Source organism: Acinonyx jubatus, chromosome A2, assembly GCF_027475565.1.
Source record: "Acinonyx jubatus isolate Ajub_Pintada_27869175 chromosome A2, VMU_Ajub_asm_v1.0, whole genome shotgun sequence".
Lineage (NCBI taxonomy): Eukaryota > Metazoa > Chordata > Mammalia > Carnivora > Felidae > Acinonyx > Acinonyx jubatus.
Genome location: NC_069383.1, coordinates 140283900 through 140304233, shown reverse-complemented (window position 1 = coordinate 140304233; position 20334 = coordinate 140283900). Strand labels below are relative to the sequence as shown.

The 20334-nt window shown below is 36.5% G+C and overlaps 1 protein-coding gene across 32 annotated transcripts in view; it reads left to right on the top strand.

The window, feature by feature from the left end:
* Nucleotides 1-20334, top strand: part of SLMAP (sarcolemma associated protein) — a 148703-nt gene that overhangs the window by 45688 nt on the left and 82681 nt on the right. For 21 of the 32 annotated variants that reach the window (XM_053219187.1, XM_053219188.1, XM_027039071.2 and 18 more), the window contains exon 2: nucleotides 18794-18941. In XM_053219187.1, the coding sequence (XP_053075162.1) occupies nucleotides 18794-18941 (148 nt within the window). Of the gene's footprint in view, nucleotides 1-17004; nucleotides 17057-18793; nucleotides 18948-20334 lie in introns of those variants that run through there. The other 11 variants (XM_027039070.2, XM_027039064.2, XM_027039067.2 and 8 more) reach the window with 2 other exon arrangements.

The window sequence follows — 20334 nt, the reverse complement described above, 5'->3', positions numbered from 1 at the left end:
TTATAGCAACTTTCATATATGCAGTACAGTAATATAAACTATAGTCACCATGCTATACATTACATCCCTGTACTATAACTAGAATTTTGTACCTTTTGACACCCTTCACCCATTTCTTCTTACCCTCACCCCCTGCCTTTAGCAACTACCAGTCTGTTCTCTGTATTTATGAGCTTGTTTTTTTGTTTATTTTTAGATCCCACATGTAAGTGAAATCATACAGTATTTGCCTTTCTCCCTCTCAATTTCAGTTAGCATAATGCCCTCAAGGTCAATCTATGTTGTCACAAATGGCAAGATTTCATTTTTTTAATGGCTAAATAATATTCCATGGGGTGTGTGTGTGTGTGTGTGTGTGTGTGTGTGTGTGTATTTATCCATTCATCCATCAGTGAACACTTAGGTTGTCTCCATACCTTGGCTATTGTAAATAATGCTGCAGTAAACATGAGGGTGCATATATCTTCTTGAGTTAATATTTTCATTTTCCTCAGGTAAATACTCAGAAGTGGAATTGCTAGATCTTATGATAGTTGTATTTTTTTTAACCTCCGTACCATTTTATGTAGTGGCTGAACCCATTCACATTCCCACCAACAGTGTACAAAGAGTCTGTTTACTTGACATCATTGCCAACACTTGTTATTTCTTATCTTTTTGGTAATAGTCATTCCACCAGGTGTGAGGTGATATCTCCTTGTGGTTTTGATTTATATTTCCTTCATGATTAATGATGTTGAACATTTTCTCATGTACCTGTTAGACATCTGTATGTCTTCTTTGGAAAAGTGTCTATTGTGATCCTCTGCCCATTTTTAAATCAGATTAGTTTTTTGTTTTTGTTTTTGTCTTGTGTTGGATGAGTTCTTTATGTATTTTGGATATTTACCCCTTGATAGATTAATGATTTGCAGGTGTTTTCTCTCATTCAGTAGGTTGGTTTTCTTGGCTGTGCATGCACATTTCTTTGCTTCCCTTTAGAGCAAAACTTCTTAAAAGATTTGTCTATAGGTGTGGTTTCTCATTCCTCTTCATTCATTTTCTCTTGAATCATTCCAGTCAAGCTTTCATTTGGTGCTATATCTATACAGTTCTTGTCAAGGCCATCAGTGGCTTCCAAGTTGCTTTTCCAGTGGTCAATTTTTGTTTTTTATCTTACTTGATTTTTCAGCATCATTTGACGTAGTTGATTTCTCCCATATTCTTGGAAAACATCATTCCCGTAACTTTTGGGACATATCACTTTCCCTTGGTTCTTCTCATACTTCACTGGTCACATTTTAAATTTCTTTTGCTTGGTCTTTTTCTCCCTGAGCTGTAAATTTTGGACTGCTCCAAGGCTCTGTCCTTGGTTTTCCTGTCTGTCTGTACTTGCTGTCTTGGTGATTTCATCCCATCTCTTGACTTCACATTCTTTGTATGTGGTTGGTGACAACCAAATTTTTATGTCAAGCCCAGACTTCTTTCCTGAACTCTGAGTTCTTATCCAACTGCTTTTTTGACATTTCCACATGATGTCTAACAGCTCCCTCAAATTTAATATGTCCAAAGCCAAACTGCTAACCCCTCCCTCAACCTCAATAAAAGATTAAAAAAAACAAAAACAAAAACAAAACCTTATCTCCTTTAACCCTCCCAGCTCACACAGACGCAACTACATCCTTCTAAATTGCTTAGGTTAAAAACTTTGGTATTGTTTTTGACTCCTTTCTTTCATGTTGATTCATACAGATTCATACATCCAATCTGTCAGGAAATCTTGTGTTGTATAAATTACATTTCCTGTGTGTGCTGTGTTGTGTAAAGGTTAATCTTATGCTTTTTCAGTTTTACAACTGTTTTAAGGGCAAGAATCCTGAAGACCGTAGTTATACCAAATCTCTTAGTTTGAATTACCTCAGGTAAAGAATTCTGGTGGGTTGTTGAAGCTATTCCGTTCAGAATTGAATCTTGTAATCTGAAAGAACAAAAAGGAAGTGAGCTGTGAAAACTCTTAAGTACAGTTCAAAAGTCGGTGATTTTACATCTGAAGTCTGTTGTTCACATGTGCAAGATGATGACTAGCCCTTTTGAATTTATTGGACTTCTTTCCTCTTTGATTTCCCTTGATGTTTACCTCTTTTTTTCCTAGCAGATTCTGCTTTTGTATGTCATGCAGTTGAGTGTGTATCCCTCTTTTGCTTTTTTTTCTTTTTTTGTCTTTTTTTTTAAATTTTTTTTTTTTTAACATTTATTTATTTTTGAGACAGAGAGAGACAGAGCATGAACGGGGGAGGGTCAGAGAGAGGGAGACACAGAATCTGAAACAGGCTCCAGGCTCTGAGCTGTCAGCACAGAGCCCGAAGCGGGGCTTGAACTCACGGACCGCGAGATCATGACCTGAGCTGAAGTCGGCCGCTTAACCGACTGAGCCACCCAGGTGCCCCTTTTGCTTTTTTTTCTTTTTGTCTTCCTTTCGCTCTCTTCCTCTAAATTTTTAAAAAATACTTACTTATTTTGAGAGAGAGAGAGACAGAGTGTGAGCAGGGGAGAGGCAGAGAAAGGGGAGAGGCAGAGCCCAATGTGGGGCTCGAACCCACGAACCATGAGATCATGACCTGAGCCGAAGTCGGACCTTAACCAATTGAGCTGTCCAGGTGCCCCTTGCTCTCTTCCTCTAAATGACCAGAATGTGGAATTGAAAATTTGCTAGGCTTATTGAATAAAATATTCTCTTTTAATTTTAAAGTATTTAAGATTTCTTTTTTAAAAAAATGTTTATTTTTGAGAGAGAGCATGCTAGTGTGAGCAGGGAGAGAGACAGAGAGAGAGACAGACCCAAGTAGGCTCCACACTTGTCAGCACAGAGCCCAATGTGCACGGCCCCATCCCACATCCATGAGATCATGACCTGAGCCGAAATCAAGAGTTGGTTGCTTAACCAACCGAGCCACCCAGGCACCCCGATTTAAGATATTTTTTGGTGGAGATAAGCACGGTGAACATTTTGTATACATTCTTTCAGATTTTTGTTTTCTAATGGTATATTAGCATATATATCATTCTTTCTGTGAAAAGGGACTGCTGTATATCTTGATATATTTTAATTTCAGTACTAATAACTCTACCTCATTATTTTTTATGATTGTGATATTGTGATTGTGATGTCTGATATATCATCAGATACACGTATGTAGTTTGGTTTGGCATTATCTGTCTCCAGTTTTTAACTTCTGTTAGCCTTGCTTAGTGAACATGCTTATGCATTTGCCATTGCACATGTGTGTGAATATTTCAGTGTTTCTATAGGTTAGATTTCTGAATGTGGAATTAGTCAAAGACTATAAGCATTAAAAATCTTTGTGGTGCCTGGGTGGCTCAGTCAGTTAAGCATCTGACTCTTGATTTCAGCTCAGGTCATGATTTCATGGTTGGTGAGATTGAGCCCTGTGTCAGGCTCTGTATTGACAGCAGGAAGCCTGCTTGGGATTCTCTCTCTCTACCCCCCCACCCCCCCCTCGCTCCCACTCCCCTCCTCAGCAGGCACATGCTTTGTCCCCCTGTCTCTCTCTCAAAAATAAACAACCATTAAAAAAAAAAGCTTCATAGGTATTGCTGAATCATTTTCCAAAAAGGTTGTAGCACTTTATATTCTCATCCCCAGTATATGAGAGTGCAATTTCTCCACATTCTTGCCAGAACCAGGTATCAAACTATTTTTAATTTTTGTCAAACTGATATTGACCACTTTGCTAATTGCCCATCTTCCTGAACTTTTAGGTCTCTTGAGAGTTTCAGAATTAGATGCTTATTTACTCCTTCACATACATTTCACTCTCTTTCCCTTTAAACAGAAAATTCAAATAATATAGGAGGGTGTAATGCAGTAAACTCTGTCTCTGCCCTGATAGTTTAAAGGGTGTCCAAGTGGCATTTTGAGTTTTGAACTGAGTGAGTTATGGCCTTCTGTTTGCATTATTCTCTTGACTGGGTTTCCAGACCTGTCACTCAGGGCCAGGAGTATAGTAGGACTCTTGTTTAGAAATGGAATTATGACATCACTGAATATCTCATGGCTTAGTTTATTCATAAGTTGGTTCATAATGTTAAATGAACTGTAGATTGCTAATCTATGTAATACTTTCTAAGTGTATTTATGTATACTTGAGAGCAGTACTTTCCTTTTGATTTAACTTTGATTTGGGAATCCCTGGTCCATATTGTGATATGTATTTTATATTTTTCATGAAAAGTTTTTAGTTGTGCTGTGAGACAAAGGTTTAGCTGCTTTTGTTCTGTGCACAGGTTGTGGTTATTTATGGTAATATTCACGTGTATTGGGGGCGGTGACATACTATTTTTAACACTGTGTTAGAATTCAGCTGTTACTGATCTATTTATATCTCTATCAGCTGTTTACTATTTAATTAATCAGCAGAGGACTTTATTTTTAAGAACTTTAACCAATAAAGGAAAATCTTGTATCAGTTCCTTTGAAGAAAGTCAGTGATTACATATTTATGCATATTCTATGGATTTAATAATAGCTTCCATTTTTTTATTATTTATAACTTGAAAGAATTTAATGTGGTATATTATTCTATAAGTATCAGAACTAATCTAATCTAGCTGGTTGACAATGTTTTACATATATATGTGTGTATATGTATGTAGATATATGCTGCCATTTGTTTAGTATGTACAAATATTTTGCTTAGTACTTTACATGCTTAGCATAATTTAACCTTTACAACAAACACTCTGAGCTAGGTACTGATATTATTCTCAACTTATAAATAGCGATTTATAAGTATCTTTATAACTAAAGGGTGGCTCAAAGAGGTTAAGTAACACTAAGTAATACTCAAGGTCACACAGTAAGTTAGAAGGTGATAGAGCTGGAATTCAAACCTTAATGTATACTCTGTTTTATATAGCATGTTGTTATTTGGATGTAATACAGTTTGGCCTATCCTATGTTAAAACGAAACTTTTAGTTTCCGTTGTAGAGTATGAATCACTTATATTTTGTTCTACGTTAAAAAAAATCATTTGTGACTTGTGCCTATTGGAACTTCCTAAGAGGCAATGAATGTTATAGATTAGAAAAGATAGAATAATAGTGCTGTTCCAAGCATGTTTTGGACATCAAGGTTTGGGAGTTAACTTAGAATAAAGCCTTGAGTCTCTGATTTAGGTGTTTACTTAGTGAGAAATGTTATCTGAGAAATAAATCTTACTTGTTAAAGTGTTTAAACTGGGCTTCGGAAAGAAAAGAATGCTTTTAACAAGTAAAGAGTGTGGGTGGGTGGAAGCAAGGGTCCAAGAACAGCATAACCAAACACATGGATGCCTGGGGCTTATGTAGGGAATTGCTAGTAAAGCAAGGCTGGGATGGATGATAGTTTTTAGGAAAAATGGTAAATCAGGTTAGGGTGATTGGTGTCATTTTTAAAGTTATCACAGCTCTTGGATTTGATTTTTGAAGACAATAGAGGGACAAAAGCCCTTTTATAAAGGGAGACAAAGTGATCAAGTTTGCATTTTTAGGAAATAACTTTAGCCATCAGTGTGAAGGGTGGAGAGTATGGAATCATAGTCCTCATCTTGACAACGATTATGGACCTGGGTTAGAAGGACGGTAATGGGAAGGGAAAGGCAGGATGGAATTGAGAGATTGTTCTGAATCTGAATCATAATTCATAGGAATTGGTGACATAATGGATGTCTTATGGGGTTATTGGTATTACTTATTACTAATAGTATTTATTATTACTACTGTTTTGCATTTGCTCTAAGTGGCTTCTCATAGTCATATTTATTGTATTATTAGTAGGCTGATGGTTGAATTCTTGACCAGAGGTGTTCAGGAAATGGTGGGGGAATGATGCGTTATAAATGTTACACTCAATGAAATATTTATTTAAAATCCTATTTGGGGGGGTGCCTGGATGGCTCAGTTGGTTAAATGTCTAACTCTTGATTTCAGCTCAAGTCATGATCTCACAGTTTGAGATTGAGCCCCATGTTGGGCTCTGTGTTGGGCATGGAGCCTGTTTAAGATTCTCTCCCTCTCTCTCTCAAAAATGAAATGAAATGAAATGAAATAAAATAAAATAAAATACTCTTTGGTTTATTTAGCAGACATTTTGTTAATGTCTAGGGATATCACTGACAAAAAGGGATGCCACTGATCCTGATCTTCATGGAATTTGCCATAGTGATGAAGAGTCTAATAGATCTTGTTTGCTGTTCTTACTTTTTGTGTAATCTTTGGGTATATGATTTAACTCCTAATCCTGTCTGATCATGTGGGATAACTGCTTATATAATAGTATTCTGAAGTTTAGATGAGGTAATGTGTGTAAAGTGCCCAGCAAAGTCCCTGGCATAAGCAAATATTTGTTCTCTTTTAATCTGCCATGGGTACGTAAACTAGGAAACACAAATTTATTAGGATTATTCCTCAAGTAGATGGCAGTAGGTAGCAAATGCATTTTTGAAAGATTTTTTAAGTTTATCTTTCATTATGATTTGGTATCATAAAACCTGACTGCTGTTCTATTTTCTCCATTGTGAGTATAGATAGGTCACTTGGCTTGTGTGTCAGCCTCAATTTGCTGATGTATATGATCAAAATCATTCTTATTTCACAGGGTGATTGGGAGAAATATTAGAGATAGTGGCTATGAAATTGCCAGACAAACCTAAGTACATAGCTGAATGGTTGAGGTCAAAGAGTTTAAAATGCTTACGCTCATTGACCTCAGCCATTCAGCTATGTACTCATACATTCATCTCTGTACAATTACTAGCTTGGGAGGCCCTTTGGCAAGTTACTTAACTATTTTTAGTCCTCATTTATCTGTAGTATAGGGATAATAAAACATCTATCTCTATAAGATTAGTGTGAAGATTAAGTAAAAGAATGCACAGAAAGTAGTTTAAGCACATGGTAGGCACTCAAAAACTTGTGATTATTATGTATTATGCTTTTGACATTATTGAACAGTGAACTCTTCTTGGTTTGGCTTTGCTCTGTAGGTGAAATTTCTATGTAGCTTAATTCTGAATATAAGCCATGCTACCTTTCATGGTAGTGAAGGAAAACTGATGATCCTTTTCAAAGGAAACTTCACTTTGGTCCTAAAAGTTTCCTAGGGAAAAATATTTTAGGCATTGTGTTTAAGTCATAAATGGAGGTAGAATTGATAATAAATTTCAGTTGAAAATAAAAAAAAGAATAGCTCTTATCTGGGGGTATTACTTACCCATCCTTAGGAGCTTGGATATCATGAGGGATTTTGGGGGGTAGATGGCGTTTGAACATCTGAGTCATGTGGCAGCAAATGGAAGCCTCTGCGTTATACTCAGTCTTGAGGGGTTTATTTTCTTTGGTTCCAACATCATTTCCTATCTCAGTCAAAAAGATTGTTTCATAAGTTACTTTGTTTATTTCTGTTTATTCACATAATAACCAAAGCACTCAGTTGCAAATGTGTGAATTGTCAAAACCTTGAGGAGATAAATCTCTTGAAGATTTAACTGTCACTAAAAATGAAGAGACATGAGTAAAGACCAAGATGTTTTAAAATTAAAATTACATGCCTGGGCACCTGGCTGGCTCAGTTGGTGGAGCATGTGACTCTTGATTTAGGGTTGTGAGTTTGGGCCCCACATTGGGTGTAGAGATTATTACTTAAAAATAATGTCTTAAGGGGCACCTGGGTGGCTCAGTCGGTTAAGCGTCCGACTTCAGCTGAGGTCATGATCTCGCAGTCCGTGAGTTCGAGCCCCGCGTCAGGCTCTGGGCTGATGGCTCAGAGCCTGGAGCCTGCTTCCGATTCTGTGTCTCCCTCTCTCTCTGCCCCTCCCCTGTTCGTGCTCTGTCTCTCTCTGTCTCAAAAATAAATAAACGTTAAAAAAAAATTAAAAATAAATAAATAAATAAAAATAATGTCTTAAAAAAGTAAGATTATATGCCAGCCTGAGTGGTTGTGCCTAACGGATGGAAAAGACCATTGTGGTTATTTTCATTACCTTATTAAGCATTTAAAAAGCTATGAATGTTCTTTTGGGAGTAGATGTACTATCTGTATCTTTTAACATTTCCATTGAATTTGTTTGCCAAATAAAGTTTTATGTGTGGGTAGTTTTTTTTCTTTTTTCTTTCTAAGTAAGATCTAGATTCCTATATTTTGCCAATTTTGCTAGTCTTTAATGGAAACTTTTTTTTTAGTATCTCCCTCTCCCCCATCTCTTAGTGACTATCTAAATGAATATCAGCTGTCCTTAGATTGAGCCTGTTGTATGCATTATTAAATAATATGTAAGACTACATCCTTTAAATATAGTACCTTGTTCAGTATTTCCCACAAATGTGATCACAGTGATTTACTTTTGTGGAAAATGAGGCTATTATTCTATGGATGAGGTTTTTAACTATCAGAGATACACAGTGGAAGTGCAATTACTTTGTTGCTTCAGCTGATCTCAGATGGTTTAAGGTAACATTTTAATATCACAATATCCCCTTGTTCTATCTCTACTATGCTAAAATACATGATACTTTTTATAAATACCTATTTTGAATATTGAAATAAAATATTTGACATTCTTTGAGGTAATTAGAGATTTCTTGGCATCTAAAAAATTGAGTTGGGGGTCAGTATCTGTTCTTTAATACCAATTACCTAAAGAGGAGCCTCAAAGTCAAAGTTGAATGCCTCTTGCTGTGATTAACACACCATGAGAGGAGAAAATAATTAGTATTTGCTTGTCAACCTGTTTTAGGATGTGGGAAATTGGTTATTAATCTCCGAATTAGAATTTGGTGTAGGCTTTCAATAGCCTCACCTCAGAACTAATGTTCTGATGATATATTTATTTCATATCTTGCTGAGCTTCAGTAATCTAATTTACTTTGCCTGAATTCTCAGTGAAGGATTGTCACAATTTGCATATTTCAGAAGGATGTGCTCATTGTAGCTTAATTTTGTATGTTTTGTATTGTTCTCATTAAATTTTAAAAATTTCTCCTTCCCACCTTCTCTGTGTCTGTTCTTCATAATCTTATCTCTGTTCCTATGTAGAGAGATAGAAGAAATACGTTTTCTTTCTCTTTTGTGAGCCGTCTCTATAAGAAGAAATTATTGTACAATGAGTGTGTCTGGAATATCACTTGGAGATGGGAAAAATCTTGACAAATTCATAACATTTGCAAGATCTTTGGGTGGACAGGTTCATTCTAGTTTATGTGTGAGATTTCATTTTGGTGAAGAACATTTTGCCACTTTTCCGTGTGTTTTCCTATAGCATATGAATGGAACTTTGTATTTCCCCCTCCAGTGGCACAGCTTAAAAATTTCAGCCTCTGAAACGTGGTTCTTTGCTAGTCAGGAAGCCAAGAATGTTATAGAAACAAAAAATATATAAATATATAAACAAACAAATTCATATATAACAGACATGATGTATTCTAAGAAATAACTAAATTATTGGTGGCAAAAAATGTATAAGTCATGGGTCTCCCTATTTCTAGTTACACCCACTGCAAATCATCCTACACACAGCTGCTAGATTATCAGAGCTGTTAGAATAATCTCCCTAAAACAATATTTGCATCAAATCCTTTAGTAGTGGTTTCTCTTAAGAAGTCTCAACTCCTTAGTATAGTGTGCAAGACCCTCTCTTACAGCTTCACTTTCTCTTGCATTTCCCCACTTCTTCCTTTGGCTTTGGTTACCCTCTGGGGCTGGGCATTAATTATACATAAATGTATTGCAATACCTGTTCCTTTTCCACCTCCTCCTTCGCCTTGCCTTTCATTCAGATCACCACCCTCACTTGTAAATGCCTCCTTAGCAACTGACTGTTCCTAACTATACTTCTTAGCAGCCTCTCCGGATTTTGGTACTTAATTCATACTCTGTTAACTTATTCTCAGTGTAGAGGTGGTTGCATTTGGTTTTATAGATGTGCAGTTTCTCCAAGACAGGTGCCAAGTAAATGATGTGCTTTAATTGTGGAGTTAGAGTTAAAATTGACCCTTACTATTCTGATTGCTTCAGGAAAACTTCATAAACAAAGTCGGATTTCATAAGTTTGTACTCAAAGACCAGAGAGTGTGTATCTAAGTAGGAGAGGAAGAAGACAGTGTGGAGGTTTTAAAGGAATAATGTCAAATCTGTGATAGCTGTGAGACCATGGCAATCTACTTAATATACCTGAGCCTCAGTTTTCTAATCTATAAAATGGAAATGGTAATATCTACTTGGTAGGATTGTTGTGAGGATCAGAAGTACCTGCACATAGCAATTAGTCAATAGATGGTAGCTATTTTTATAGGTTGGGATTTGTTTGATTTGGCCCAAGAAAAGATTTGTAGGTTGAAATAGAACTAATGGGAATGATGTCATGGAAAATGGCAGAGAAGGAAGCTCCAAAGATTGGTTCCTTCACCAAGACAGCTATTAAGCTAGCATGAACTCTCTGAAGCAATTGTTTTGAAATTTAGTCATACACTTGCAGCATCCAGTGGCGTGCTTAATGAAGAAAGAAGCTGGTAAATTTCTGAGAATTTTGGGTTTTACACAGTGACTACCATTTTCTTTTTTTTCTTTAAAAATTTTTTAAAAAATGTTTATTTATTATTGAGAGACAGAGACAGAGTGTGAGTGTGGGAGGGGCAGAGAGAGAGAGGGAGACACAGAATCCGAAGTAGGCTCCAGGCTCCAAGCCGTCAGCACAGAGCCCGACGCAGGGCCCAAACTCATGGACCATGAGATCATGACCTGAGCCGAAGTGGGACACTCAACCAACTGAGTCACCCAGGCACCCCCAGTGACTACAATTTTCTATCCCTCAGCCCTGTGACAGTCAGCTGTGGGTATGGTAGTCCATGGTTCCTGATGTGACCTGCTTGTCCTTCAAAAATTGTGGTTTTATGTTTTGACTGCTGCTTTTGATTGCTGAGGGACCAACACAGAGACTGACCATTGTTTCAAACCCCATAGGCTAATGTGACTTCTCTGGCATCTTCCAAAGAAATTTAAAGAGACGAAATACCTCTACCCCATTTTTCTGATTGGATCCTGGCATTTAAAGAAATTTCTGTCAGGACCCTGGCTGACCACAGAAATAATAGATCAGAGACTTCAGTGACAACACACAACAAGGAATATAGTCTTTGCAAAAAAAAAAAAAAAAAAAAAAGCTTGGCAAAGTCACTAAACCAGCAACTGTATCCTTCATCTAGTAACAACAGCAATTTGTAGAAAGAGGAGAGAACCTAATTTCTAGAATTACCACGTTACAAGATTCAAGGTATCCAGTTTTCAACAAAAATACAGAACATACAAAGACAGAAATTGTGGCCCTTAATAGGAAAAAGAAATCCCTGAAGAAGCTCAAACATTGGACTTAAGAGACAAAGACTGTAACTATTTTAACATTCTCAGAATGCTGAAGGAAAACATAGACAAAGAACTAAAGAAAATGAGGGGAACAATGTGTAAACACATGGAGACTATCAATGAGAGAAAGCAGAAAAAGTAAAATAGCTGAAATAAAAATCAGCGGAAGGTTTAGTAGCATATTTGAGCAGGCAAAGAAGGAATCAAAAAACTTAAAGATATGGTGATTGAAATACCCTGTCTGAGAACCAGAAAGAAATAGATGAAGAAAAATGAATAGTACCTAAGGGACATCATCAAGTGTATCAACATGCACATTATGGAAATCCCAGAAGGCAAAGAGATGGGAGAGAAAAGAACAGAAAAAAAAAAAAAAATTGAAGAAATAATGGATGAAAAGAATTTAATGGTTTTAGCTCTTATATTTAGGTCTTTGATCCATTTGAGTTAATTTTTGTATATGGGATAAATTAGCTTTATTTTTTTGCATGTGGTTATCCAGTTGTCTGAGGTCCATTTATTGAAGAGACTATTATTTTCCTATTGGATGGTCTTAGCACCTTTGTTGAAATTCAGTTGGTTATCGATGTACAGTTTTATTTCTGGACTCTTAATTTTACTTTAAGTATGTCTGTACTTAGGCCTGTACCACACTGTTTTGATTACTGTAGTTTTGTAGTAAGTTTTGAATTCAGGAAGTGTGAATCTTCCAACTTTGTTCTTCTTTTTCAAGATTGTTTTGCCTATTTAGGGTCCCTTGCAGTTCCATATGAATTTGAAGATTGACTTTTCCATTTTTGCAGAAAAGGCTGTTTGAATTTTGATAGGGATTGTATTGAATCTGTAGATCACTTTGGTTAATGTTGCCACCTTAACAATATTAAGTCTTTCAGTCCACAAATACGGGATGCCTTTCTGTTTCTTTAATATTTTGTAGTTTTCAACGTATAAGTCTTTTACCTCTTGGTTAAATTTATTCCCAGTTATTTTATTTAGGTGCCATTATAAATGAAATTGCCTTCTTAATTTCTTTTTTGCATTGTTCATTGCTGATGTGTAGAAACACAACTGATTTTTGTGTGTTCATCTTGTGAGCTGCAACTTTGCTGAATTTGTTTATTAGCTCTAGTAACTTTCTTGTGGGTTCTATGGGATTTTCCATATATAGAATCATGCCATCTGTGAATAGACATAGTTTACTTTTTCCTTTCCAATTTGGAGGCCGTTTGTTTCTTTTTCTTGTGTCTAGCTAGAACTTCCAGTGCAACATTGCATAGCAGTGGTGAAAGCAGGCTTCCTTTTTATGTTCCTGATCTTAGGAAGAAAGCTTTCACTCTTTCACCATTGAGTATTATGTTAGCTGTGGGATTTTCATGAATGTCCTTTATCATGTTGAAGAAATTCCTTTCTAATCCTAGCTTTTTTTTTTTAAATCATGAAAGGGTATTGGTTTTTGTCATGTGCCTTTTCCGCATCAATTGAGATGATTGTGTGGGGTTTTTTTTTTTTTTCTTTCTGTTAATATGGTATGTTACATTGATTGACTTTCTTATATTGAACCACTTGGGATAAATCCCACTTTTTCAGCCAGCCTCTGCTTTTCCAGCTTGGGTGAATTGCAAGTTAGGCTGAATAGAGGTGAGGGCCTTGCATCAGTCCTTTAGGTAGCCCCAGACAGGTTAGAACAGATAGACAAAATAATTTGTGATTTACGTCTACTCTGCTCTCTCTGGAACCAGGTACCAGGGTCCCACACTAGAAATGCGGGTTGATCTCTTCAAGATTTCTGTTGTACTGGGGAAGGGTATGGGACAAGAGTAAGTAATGCCACAAAGATGTCCTACCATTTTTAAGTTGCCTTTTTCTTGATTCAGTGTTCACTTAGTTGCTGTAAGACTATTTTCCAGAATTCTAATTCTAAAAAAGTTGGTTTTGACAGTTTCTACTTGTTTTTCAGTGTTTTTGAAGTGGGATGGGAGCGTGGAACTGCCTACTTTGCTGTTTTGCTGATGTAGCTTTCTTCATTTTTTTTTTTATTTTAAAAAATGTCCTTCTTTTCACCTTTTATTTTTCTTAATGGATTATTTGTTACATTTAGTCACTTGTGTCCTTCTAATTTTGTATTCATTTCAGAATGATTCTTTTTCTCTTATTTTTTGAGTTCTTTCACCTCTTCTGTAGTTTTGTAATTGTGATTTGTATTTCTTTTTCATGTTTTGAATTATTAATGTCTCTTAGCTTGCTTTGAAATTGTATAATTTTGATCTCAAGGTCTGTTTTTCATTATCTGTAGGGATGTTATTCTGTTCTTTAGCCTCATTTTTCTTAAAATAACTGTATGGGATGGGGCTTTGATATTTTTCTGTTGCTCATTTTTATGTGAAATTTGTATTCCTGAACTTTAAGAAGGGAGTCATGGTTCAGGAGAACTTTTCTAATGTCACAGAGCTCCCTCTCCTGTTGTTTTTGTAAAATGCTCAAAAATACAGTGGCTCCTTTTCCCTTCTCCAGTTTTATTTGGATCTTTTCTTTCCTTGTCTCTCTTGTCCCTACCTTGCTCAATTTTGGTTTCAACCCAGCAACTTTCCTTATTATAGAACCCTGCCTTGGAAAGCAGTTTTGGTTGGTAGGTTGATTTTAAGAATTTATATGACTCAGGCTGCTCTAGCCTTTTTCAGAACTTAAGTCATGCTCACTTGTTATTGGATTGGGCTAAACCTTTTCCACTTTCAGCTTCTCCTCTCAAATTGCCATCACACTGTCCAGTGAATACCTACTGACTATTTAGATGTTCTCAAATCCCTCAAATGCGCCATTGCTTCCTTATGCAGCCTTTTGAACAGATGCAGATTTCATGTATGTCTGCTGGCTATTGATGTTTTCCTCAGTCATTTTTATTTTGAGGTTTGTGTGGATACTTTGCCACCTACTTTTTTTTTTTTTAACAATTTCCTTAAAACTTCTTTTAACATTCATTTTTGAAAGAGAAAGAGAGAGAGAGGGAGGGAGGGGCAGAGAGAGAGGGAGACACAGAATCCGAAGCAGGCTCCAGGCTCCAAGCTGTCAGCACAGAGCCCAATGGGGGGGGCTCAAAGTCACAGACAGCAAGATCATGACCTGAGCCAAAGTTAGATGCTCAACCAACTGAGCCACCAGGTGCCCCATCACCTACTTTTGTTGTAAATATTTTCTGTGGGATTTTGGTTTGCTATCTTAGTCAATCTGTTTGATTTTAATTCAGGTAATTAAAATTTTATGATGCAGTACCTGCCATATCTAGAATCCATAATCCATTCTGTGTTCACACTTTAAAAACTCTCCTGTATGGCTTAGAGGTTCTGGCCCCTGGGCTATGGCATGTCTACTATATAGTGCTTTGTTCTGAAGTTTGAGTGCAAATGTTATTGACCTATTGGTGTTTGGATATTGCAAAACCTATCAATGTAGAAAGGGTTAGAAAGAAGCAGTTTATCATTATAGTGGAAATGAAAAAAGTATTTACACATTTTAGCAAAGTTGAAAGTGATGCAAATGTATTTGTTTCTGGAATGAACAACAAGAACTTTCTGAAGGCCAAGAACAAATTATGCAACCTGTGAAGTATAGTTCCTGTGTCATTGAAAGTAATCAGAATCAACAGAACCAGGGAAAAATGGTGGGGCAGGGAGAACCTCTCAGTTTAAAGACAACTGTCAATGCCTGATTTCAGGGAGCTTAATATTTATTCAGAGGAAAACAAGGGGTTAATTGGAGATAAAATCTGAAAACAGTGAAAAGTTGAACTTTGGCCACAAGCTACAGAGGGTTTTATAAATTAAGGGCTCCTTAAACACCTGCTCTAAGGGAATACCTGGTGGCTAGTACAAACACTAGAGCTACTCGGGCATTCCTTATGCTACTAGGAAGTAAAGATAGTTAAAGCTTCAACAGGATTTGAAAAAAATTTTTAGAGTAGCCAAGACTGATCTGTTTTAAGGGAATAAAAAGAAGAAGCCTGATAGAAGGTTTGTCAGCATAGAGAAGAAAAATATTTCTGGCTTAAAAGTGACAAAAGATCAGCTAACATACCTACTTATGGGGAATGCATCCAGGGACTGTAAGCACAGTCCCTTCCCAGGCTCTTACAAACAAATTAACCTCTTTATACCTTCAGGAGCCTAAACTGCACCTAGAATAGCTTCTGTACAATTTAGACTGAATAATAGTAGATTGTTTCATAGAAGATGCAGAAGCATAATTTTTAATAGCAATTTTTCAAACAGCCAAGGGTAGAAGGTTAAAGCATATTAATGAAAATAGTTGTGCAGGGAAGTAGACTGATGTGGTCTAGCTATACACAAATGCAAAGGCTCAGGGGCAGGAGTGGAGGTTAGTGTGGCTGAGAGGGATGAGGATAGAAAATAGTTGGAGTTAATGAGTTTGGAGAGGGAATGGAGAGCAAGATCATTCAGGGCCTTATAGGGTGTAATGATAAGAGCGTTAGGTTTCATTCTAGGTGTTTGGAAGCCACTAGTAGGTTGAGAGCAGAGGGAGGGTGAACAACTACTGTAAATGATATGTGTTCAAGCTAAATGGAGGCTGTGCTTCAGGCAGTAATACAGTCGTGTCAAAATGAAAAGAACCTGGTTTAATGTAGACTTTAAGTTTTTTTTATTTGAAAATTTGTGGTTTTAGAGTTACCTAAGAGCTATGTAAGAAGTGTTGAAACACACACATCTTTTTGTTTGCTAAAGTTTGCTAAACAGTACTGAACCTCATTTCATATATTCTTATTTCTATACAGTTTAAATCAAAATGCTAGCCACAGACTACTAAATTGACTTAGTAACACGCTAATGGATCAGAACTTGAAGTTTCCAAAACATTGTAAATTTAGTATAATCCCTTTATTTGGCCTGTCAAGACACACAGTACTGCAAATGAGCAACCTAGAATCCAGATATTGCCGCATTTCCCAAGAATATGTTCATTGAAAAACAAAACCAAACTCTCTCATATAGTGTAACAGTAGGTTGCAGTGTGGGAAACATTTGGAGGATAAGCACTCCTACTTGACTGTATTACCTGTGCTTTTCTCCCTGGTGTGAAATGGGAAGGCCTGTCCATTTCAAATGGACTTGTCACATATCAATACAATTTTCATTATTAATGGTCTGTAATTAAATATATGAACTGCTAGCCAAAGTAACAGTTGGTCTTTTTTGAATTACAAATGGAGAATAAGTCATTTATAGACAGCGTGGTAGCCTTTATATTGTCACCTAAGAATTAATGAAAAGAATGTCATTTTCGTATTTTCTGCAAGTTGTTGTATTTCATTTTGGAAAAGTTTGTGGAAGGAGTGAAAGATAAATGAAATATAAAGGTCAGTGCGAGGTAATGGGGAAAAAAATGGCCCTTTCAGTTCTGTTATTTGAATCCTTGCTCCTAGTTCTGTGGCCTTTGGAAGATACTTGCCTATGCCTCATTTTTCTCAGTGACAAATGGAAGTAATATCTATATCATAGCTTTAATGTTAAGATTAAATGAGGGCCTGGTGGTGTAACATATATTTTAATAAATATTAGTTTTCTTCTTTCCTCTCTTCCTTAGGAAGGAATTCAGTGAAAATATGTTGCTAGAATAAGCAGGGCTGGAGAGTGTAGAAAAATGCAAAAAGAAAGGTACATCTTTTTTTTATTGGTTGTTTTCTTCCTAGTAAGTCTATTGTGCATGATCCCAATTGTTTCTAATTTCTTTTAGAAAAGGTAGGTGATAAATAGGTAGGCTTCCTGTGCCTCTTGCTCCCCACCCCACCATTTATTTATTTATTTATTTATTTATTTATTTATTTATTTATTTATTTTAAATTAATTAAAAAATTTTTTATTTTAGAGAGAAGGAGAGCATAAGCAGAGAAGAGGGTCAGAAGGAAGCGGGGGGGAGAGAGAGAGAGCGAGAGTGAGAGAGAGAGAGAGAGAGAGAGAGGGCATATCTTGAGTAGACTCCACGCTCAGTATGGAGCCTGACACAGGGCTTGATCCTACAACCCTGGAATCATGACCTAAGCCGAAATCAAGAGTTGGACACTCAACTGACAGAGCCACACAGACACCCCCTCCCTCCCCTTAAAAAAATTTTTTTTAATGTTTATTTTTGAGAGAGAGAGAGAGCTGGAAGGAGCAGAAAGAGAGGGAGACAGAGAATCAGAAGCAGGCTCCCTGCTGACAGCAGAGAGCCCAGTGCGATGCTTGAACTCGACAAACCATGAGATCATGACCTGAGCTCAAGTTGGACGCTTAACCTACTGAACCACCCAGGCTCCCCTCACTCCCCTTTTTAAAGAGGGAAATTGCCCAAGTGATGAAAGGCAAGTTTAGGAGACCAGGAAGTAGTAGCTTTGTAGCCAATTCTAGTATCTGAGTTCCTGGTGTCTCCAGTCTGCTTTACTACAAAGAGTTTACTGAAGATGTGTCGTTCTTGATACCAAGTACATTAGCTAGCTGATAGCTGTTAATTCTAGGTGTTACCTAAAACCAGTTGTCCTTGCCTGTGAAATAAACACTTCCTTTGATTTAACCCAGATATTCTAGGAACAAAATTACAAAGAGTGAGATGGAAGTATAGAATTAGAATCTTGTCTACCTGGCTTTTTAAAAAATAACAGATGTATTTTTTTTATCATCTCCAAAAGAAACCTTGTACCCATTAGCAGTCATTCTATACCACTAATCTCCTGCCCCTTTATCCTTTTTCCTCTGACACCTCAACCTCTTACAGCCAAAAATGTGCTTTTTATCTCTGGATTTGCTTATTCTGGATATTTCATATAAATGAAGTTCTATAGTATATGGTCTTTTGTGACTAACTTCTTAGTGTAGTATTTTAAAGATTCATCCATGTTGTAGGATGAATCAGTATTTATTCTATATTGCCAAATAATATAATAAATATAATATAATATAATGTAATATATAATATAATATAAACATATTACATTTTGTTTACCTGTTCATTAGTTGATGGACATTTGGGTTGTTTTCACTTTTTGGCTGTCATGAATAATGCTGCTCTGAACATTCATGTACAAGTTTTTGTGACACATGTTTTCAGTTCTCTTGCGTATATACCTCAGAGTAGAATTGCTGAGTCATATGCTAACTTTTTGTTTAACATTTTGAAGACTTTATAAACTCTTTTCCAGAGTTATTGCACCATTTTGTCTAGCTGGATTTTAAATCACTTGGTGTCCAGGTTCTAATGTCATATATATTAAATGCGAACCTTAGCTGAAACAAGAAGTTTGAATTGATAGGGGAAGAAAAGCTACCTGTTGTAGTTTGTAGAGCTGGAAGTCCTTTTTCTTAAAGTGGGTTTGGAATTATTAGTATTAATCTTTGACTCTTTTTGTTTGTTTGCAGTTTTATCTCCAAGACACTAAAAGTAGTAACGGTACCTTTATAAATAGCCAGAGATTGAGTCGAGGCTCTGAAGAAAGTCCACCATGTGAAATTCTTTCTGGTGACATTATCCAGTTTGGGGTAGATGTAACGGAGAACACACGGAAAGGTACGGGTATGGATCGATTTTCCTATTATTTGTCTTTTTAAGTTAAAAAAAAAAAGTCTATTTAATGTTGTAAAACATTTCATGTTTGTAAAAGCAATTTAAATACAGCATTATATGCAGTGAAAAATTAAAAACCTCTTACTTCCACTACTGCTTTTCTAAAATTTTTAAATTCTGAAGTGTTAATAAGTGATTTATATTTTTCATCACAGTATGAAAATATAGGACATTCCTGTGTTAGTTTAGGAAACAGTTGGCTGCAGTGACAGCATACCCATCCAACAAGAGCTTAAACCATATGGATATTTATTGTTAACAAGTCAGGAGGGTAGCTCAGACTTTGTTCACTTGACTCAGTAATGTTGTCAGGAATCCAGGGTTCTTACCGCCCTCCCGTTCTACTGTCCTTAACATGTTGTTTTCTTACGCCTTTGCTTGTCTTATGTTTTTGCTTGTCACCTCATGGTTAAAGAGGGATGGCTGGGGCCCCATGCCTTATTTTCCTCATGCCAGTGTCCTTGGCAAAAACTGTGAGGCTGGGAAAAAATATCTTCCTGTGTGGCTCTTTTTTTTTTTTTTTTTATGTTGAAAGAACAATCTTCTGTAGAATCCTCTGAGCAGGTTTATACTCTTCTTGTCTCATTGGCCACATGCACAGCTACCTATGGCTACAAAGAAGCCTGGGAAGTTACATACCTGGCAAACAGGAGCTCCGTGATTGTCAGAGGTCAGTTATGATTTAACCCTTCCAGTTGTGCATACATTTTGGCTCAAACAAAATCAGGGTTCTGTAGGCAGTTCATACTACCTATGGAGATATAAAATTTCACGTCTCACAGGGTTTGAAACTAGAAGTTCTCTAGGTAAATAAATGTAGATTGGCTTTATTTTTACAATTCTGAAGCTTCCTGGCTCTACCTGCTTTACTGCCTACTTTATGACCATGAAATTATATGGCTGGATCACAAAACTAAATAAATAGGAACCAAAAGTGTGCAGTTCCACTCTCTTAGTTTAATACGGACAGTGGAAACAATTGACAAGTTTCTTCTTTTGCTTCTCTGAACATACTTTGATCTGGTGATACCCTGAGTCGTCAGTCTGTGACATTTTGTCTGGTAGACATGGGGATGGATGATGGTGGCTGGGTGGTGATGCTGCTGCTGTGTGTGTACATGTGCGTATGTGTTTATATAATTTCACTGGTTGTTGCAACCGAAGTTTATTTTTATTGGGTTTTGGTGGTCTCTTCCAGGAGTTAGGTTTTGATGTTTGATTTTGATTTGGGTAGAATGAAAGTCTTAGGAATTTCCATTTACAATTGTAAAATAAAAAAGAAAGTTTATATTTTGATGCAGAGTATTGAGTCCTCCTTACTAAGAGAACTCAACTT